This window comes from Podarcis erhardii (assembly GCF_964252035.2).
Source record: "Podarcis erhardii genome assembly, chromosome: 13".
NCBI classification, from domain to species: domain Eukaryota; kingdom Metazoa; phylum Chordata; class Lepidosauria; order Squamata; family Lacertidae; genus Podarcis; species Podarcis erhardii.
Window position 1 is genome coordinate 7359535 of NC_138502.1, and position 6138 is coordinate 7365672.

Here is a 6138-nt window from a genome sequence, read left to right on the forward strand (position 1 = left end):
TTTTGCAACTTTAGAAAGAAGGAGAGTATGGGTGGTATTCAACTGACTACTACTCAAAGTAGACCCATTGACATTAATGGACATGACTGCTAGGTCCATTAATTTAAATGTGCCTACACTGAGCAAATGTTATTTGCACCAACAGGGAGAACCTGAATTATATCTACCAAATGAGCACCCTGAGTATTACCACATTTTCTCTTCTGTTGTTTTTTTTTTTTAAGTTCTAAGAAATAGCTGACAATATACCCCTGATCTCAGTGACACTCCAAAGTCTTCTGATTATGCTCATTAAAGAATTTGCTGAATGTGCTTTGCAAGGAACACTGCTTGAGCAATCTCATGACCACAGAGGAAGGCAGCTGGCAAATTCTGCCCTTTGCTTTTTTCGCAGCAGTTTTGAAGTCATTGTTTCGTATTGTGAAGATGAAAGGGCTTAGGGTTGGTAAAACAACACAGATCACCATGAATATAACTTTGTTGATTCGGGTGTCACCTTGGGTCGAAGGCCTCAGGTACATGAAAAACGTTGCCCCATAGAAGATGCCCACAATAATGAGATGAGAGGAACAAGTGGAAAATGCCTTGGACCTCCCGGTGACAGATGGAATCTGAAGAATGGTCTTTAGAATGCATGCATAAGAACCCACTGAGAAGAAAAATGAGCCACACATAATAATGACACTATAAAACAAACTCACAAGCTCCCACACAGTTGTATCAGCACAAGCCAATTTCAAAACAGGTCCAATATCGCAAAAGAAGTGATCGATGACATTACCACAGAATGGGTAAGTAGTCCACACAACTATAAGATGAAAAAATATAACTGTAAACCCTACAACCCAAGCCATCAATGATAGGTGGAAGGAGAGTGTGTTAGTCATCTTGATATTGTACTTAAAAGGTTGGCAGATGGCTGTGTAGCGGTCAAAGGACATGACGGTGAGGTTAATGAACTGAATGGCTCCCATCGAGAAGACCATAAAAGTCTGAGTCATGCAACACATGTAGCAAATGGTGCTTTGGTCCAAGACCATGTTGGTTAGCATCTTCGGTATCACAGTTGTGCTACTGCAGAGCTCAGCCAAGGAAAAATTGCTGAGGAAGAAATACATAGGTGTATGGAGCTTGGGTTCTATGAAGACCACGGTAATGATGAGGCAGTTGCCTGAAATGGAGAGAAGGTACATCAGAAGGACAATGCCAACAAAGGGCATCCTCATGTCATGGAGTTCAGGGAATCCCAGAAGAATGAATTCAGTGATTGATGTGACATTTCCTTCTTCCATTTCCTCCCTTCCTTCCTTTAAAAGAACAATAAATTTAATAAAAACTGCTCATCACCACACCTGCAAACATATCTATAACAATATGTTTTGGTTAACCCATGGCTGACTATACAAATAGGTGCTACGTTCAGTTACACTGTATGAATATTGTTCCTTTTTTGCATAGGAACAGGGGTTTCTTTAAATAAAAAAATATTATTTAACTTTATTGAATTGCAATAACAAAAACCAAACAATGTCGCAAGAAAAAAAAAAGAAAAATAACAAATTACACAAAAGAAAAAGAAAAAAAAGCACACACCAAAAAATACATAAAAATATGGACTTCCCTCCACCCATGTTTGACCTCCTTCCCTCAATCTTCTTTTATTATTTGTGTTATTAGCATTACTTTGTTTTTGTTCCACTTCCATCCATTTCCTCAATATTTCTACCCTGTAAACTTTATTCATTGCATATTGATATATTTATCCCAGAACAATGTTTTTTTCCCATGTACTTGAATAGGAGCAGTTTAAATGAAACTCAGTTGGGACTGTGTCTTCTACTGCATTGGGAGGACACCCTCCCCCCCATTAGGAAAAATGGGGCAGTGCCCTACCAACCTCAGTCTGCCCTCTGCAATCCCCCCCTCATGCTGTCTTACTTACATCCAGTCCAGAGGGTGGCACTACTTGTCAAATTTCTCCTCATTTGTCTCCGAGTCACTCTTATAAAAACTCAGCACAGACCAGGATGAGGACAAAACTAGAATTAGTTAGATGTGGCTCCACCTGGTGTTGGTCTTCCTGTCTTATGTCCTATGGAATCCAGTGAGCACTGTTTTCCCATTAACTTGTAAAGGTAAATTCAAGAACAAGGGGGACAGCATCATGTTCCACATATTCTTTTCTTCTGCAAGCATTTGCCCAAATCTAGATAATACACGCACATGCACGCACACACACACCACACAAATACATTGACGTCAATATTAAAAGAAGAAGAAGCATAATGACAAATGAGTGTGTCACTGTAATAGTCCTAATGTAAAACATCATTCTTATGAATTCTTATGAATTCTCCTGCTCCCATCTCCACTTGTAAACTTTTCATCAGTGCCACATGGGATTGCAAGAAAAAAGTCATCCAAGATTTTAATAGTTTCCCCCGTGCTAATTAAGAACACTAATTAAACAGAAACAAGGACAACTCATCAAGCAGCAAGAATGCTTTGTTATGTTTTTATGCATAAGATGAAAATGAAGCAGAGATTATAGGTTCAAGGATTGCTGGTTGTCCCCTGAGATGGTGAGCCTCAGTTGACATCACCATGAGACCAAGTCCTTAGTGTCATTGGCCCAGTCCTGTGGAATGTTCTTGCAGTAGAGCTTCAGCAAGTAACTTCTATTTTAATTGTTAGAAACATTTTTTTATTTTATTTATTATTATTTTTTATTTTATTTTGCTGTCAGGTTTACACAAATAAATTTAGAAATACTAGCATTAGAAATTATTCACTCCACTTTTACAAAGCATTGTCAAACATAAACCCACACATCAATTTTATGTGGGATTGCAGTGAAATCATCAAAAGTGACAGAAGAGCTAGTTCCTCTTCTGTCCTCAAGAAAAAAAGGAAAGATTAACACACAGCAGTTTCAGCTTTGCCATGAGCTTTTTGTATATGTATTGAATAAAATAACATAAGCTTAATCAGACCAAGAAAGCATCCCTGGTTACAAAAATGCTAATTAAGAGACTACCTGAGGTTGTAGAAAAGTTTTTTTTTAAGTACTACAAATTTTATCTGAGATTGCCCACACCAATTAATAATGCTAATTAATCTTTCAGAATGTCCCCCAAACACTGAGAAAAGTCAGCTCCTTACAGAAGAGGCAACCAAGCCAGGTATAAGGTAAAAGGTAAAGGACGCCTGGATGGTTAAGTCCAGTCAAAGGCTACTATGGGGTTGTGGCACTCAGCTCGCTTTTCAGGCTGAAGAAGCCAGCATTTGTCCACAGAAAGCTTTCCGAGTCATGTGGCCAGCTTGACTAAACTGCTTCTGATGCAATGGGACACCATGACGGAAACCCGAGCACATGGAAGTACCGTTTACCTTCCTGCCGCAGTGGTAACTACTTATTTACTTGCACTGGCCTGCTTTCAAACTGCGAGGTTGGCACGAGCTGGGATTGAGCAACAGGAGCCCACCCCGTCGCACGGATTCGAACCGCTGACCTTCCGATCGGCAAGCCCAAGAGGCTCAGTGGTTTAGACCACAGTGCCACCCATGTCCCCAAGCCAGGAATCATAGAAGAATCATAGAATCATAGAGTTGGAAGAGACCACAAGGGCCATCGAGTCCAACCCCCTGCCAAGCAGGAAACACCATCAGAGCACTCCTGACATATGGTTGTCAAGCCTCTGCTTAAAGACCTCCAAAGAAAGAGACTCCACCACACTCCTTGGCAGCAAATTCCACTGTCGAACAGCTCTTACTGTCAGGAAGTTCTTCCTAATGTTTAGGTGGAATCTTCTTTCTTGTAGTTTGGAACCATTGCTCCGTGTCCGCTTCTCTGGAGCAGCAGAAAACAACCTTTCTCCCTCCTCTATGTGACATCCTTTTATATATTTGAACATGGCTATCATATCACCCCTTAACCTCCTCTTCTCCAGGCTAAACATGCCCAGCTCCCTTAGCCGTTCCTCATAAGGCATCGTTTCCAGGCCTTTGACCATTTTGGTTGCCCTCCTCTGGACCCGTTCCAGTTTGTCAGTGTCCTTCTTGAACTGTGGTGCCCAGAACTGGACACAGTACTCCAGGTGAGGTCTGACCAGAGCAGAATACAGTGGCACTATTACTTCCCTTGATCTAGATGCTATACTCCTATTGATGCAGCCCAGAATTGCATCAATACACTGGGGAAAGGGAGATGGGATACAAGATTTGCCCATCCATGCAATGAACTCAAGACACAAAGATTTGGATTGGGATCCTTCTTCTGTTCAAGAGTTTGCTAAAGGCCAGCAGTCTGACAAGTGCAGACCAAAACACAAAACAGAAACAAAAAAGTGTCTGTTCTGCTGGGTGGATCAAGTGATTACCCACACAAAGATAAGGGCAGCGTTGTGACTTTTTGATTGCATGAATCTGGGCTTTTGAACAGGTCCAGGATCCTTTTCGAATGCATGTGCACCCACCAGATCAGTGGTGTGAGATTCTAGCCTTAGCACCTGACCAGCAGATGGAGTGATGGCACATAGCAGTTTCTGGTTTCTGTATGGTTCCATTTCACTGTGGGCGCTGCAGTAATAGAGACGACTGTCTTCAACCACAAGCTTCCTTATCTCTAAGTAAACGGTGTTCAGTGCGTTATTCCGGGAGATGGTAAATCTTCCCCTCAGAGGCTGGTGCATACCTGTTGCTTTGCCATCTGGGCTGATCTCTCCAATCCACTGAATTCCCTGGTCCCCCATTTTCCGACTCCATTGCATCCAGTACTGATCCAAAGAGGAGGAACTTTTGCAAGTCAGAGTCAAGGTCTCTTCTGGGCGTTTGATTTCTGAAACAGGCTGGATCAGGGAAATCTGGGACTGGGTAGCTGGAATCAGAAGGATGGAAGCAATTTTTGATCATCAGACTGGCATAAAATATGTGCACATAGCATTTACATCTTTAATTGAGTCTCTTGCCCAGCGATTATGTCCGAATCATTGTCAAATCGTAGAAGGCCATTGTGCTCAAAGTCTGGTTTGAGCTTCCCAACACTTTATCTGATGGACTGCCAATATCTTGATGACTGGAATATGACTGCATTTTACATTTCCACAAATAAAGGAACAGAATGGTGGAGAGAGGAAAGAAAAGTTTCTGGTGTTTGGGTAGAAAGGGACAGACAAGCATAAGAAGGCTACTCTGAATAACACCAAAGCAACCAAGTTATACACCTCATTTCCCAAAAAGAAATGTGCCATTCTGTTTCTGCCATCTCTGTATTCTATTTGGCGTATAGAAATACTCACCAAACAACAAGCTTATGAATAAAGAGGATGTTAATAAAGTCTGCATGATAATATGTTTATGGGCATAAGCAATTGATGAAAGCTATGTATTGGAGGGAACAATGTGCCAGAAGGTATTTGAGCAGGGGGGAAAGTACACTAGAGGAAGTATCATTTGCATGGGGATGCCTACAAGAAGATTCAGTTCACTGTTTCATATGCAGTTGTGTAGAGAATGGAAGACCAGTGAAAAATAAGAACCCAGCAGCAGATACGGATGAGCAAATCTATCATTTTAAGTTTCTTATTTGCCCGATCCAAAGTCCAATTCTCTACATTTCAACATCAGTTGGCAGGTTTGGTTGTTTTGGTGAAATTTCATCAGCATTTTAGTGCAAATTTCTCCTAAAATGCAATTTTGCCTAATCTTCATATCTTTGCAACACAGTTTTCTGTGCTATCATGCATTGGTAATGTTATTTTAACCAATGTGTGCATTTCTGTACATATTATGCATGTATGTGTAGTTTAAAAGCTTTTGTACCCTGCTCTTTAGGCAAAATGTTACCCAAAGCAGCTTCCATACAATCAATTACTAGAGGAGAACTGCATTGCAAAATTCAAAGGCTAGTTGTTTTAATTCAACTATTGTTTCAGAAAGTGTGAATTAGGTAGTTCTACACTGTGTGATGATTTCCACTGTAGGGAGCTCAAAGCACACCATGGACACAATTTCTATCTGGAAAGCATGAAAAACAGCTAAGAGCAAAAGAACACTGTTTGTTTGTTTGTTTGTTTGTTTGTTTGTTTGTTTGTTTTAATTTTCTGTATGTGGTTGCACAAGTAACTTAATGGAAAATAA

At 40.7% G+C, this 6138-nt stretch overlaps 1 protein-coding gene across 1 annotated transcript; it reads right to left on the reverse strand.

The window, feature by feature from the left end:
* Positions 1 to 257: 257 nt before the first annotated feature.
* Positions 258 to 1292, reverse strand: LOC309328526 (olfactory receptor 6X1-like; the record flags this gene model as incomplete). Its single annotated transcript, XM_081838522.1, has 1 exon — positions 258 to 1292. The coding sequence occupies one exon, from the start codon at positions 1290 to 1292 to the stop codon at positions 258 to 260; it is 1035 nt and encodes a 344-aa protein (XP_081694648.1).
* Positions 1293 to 6138: the final 4846 nt, after the last annotated feature.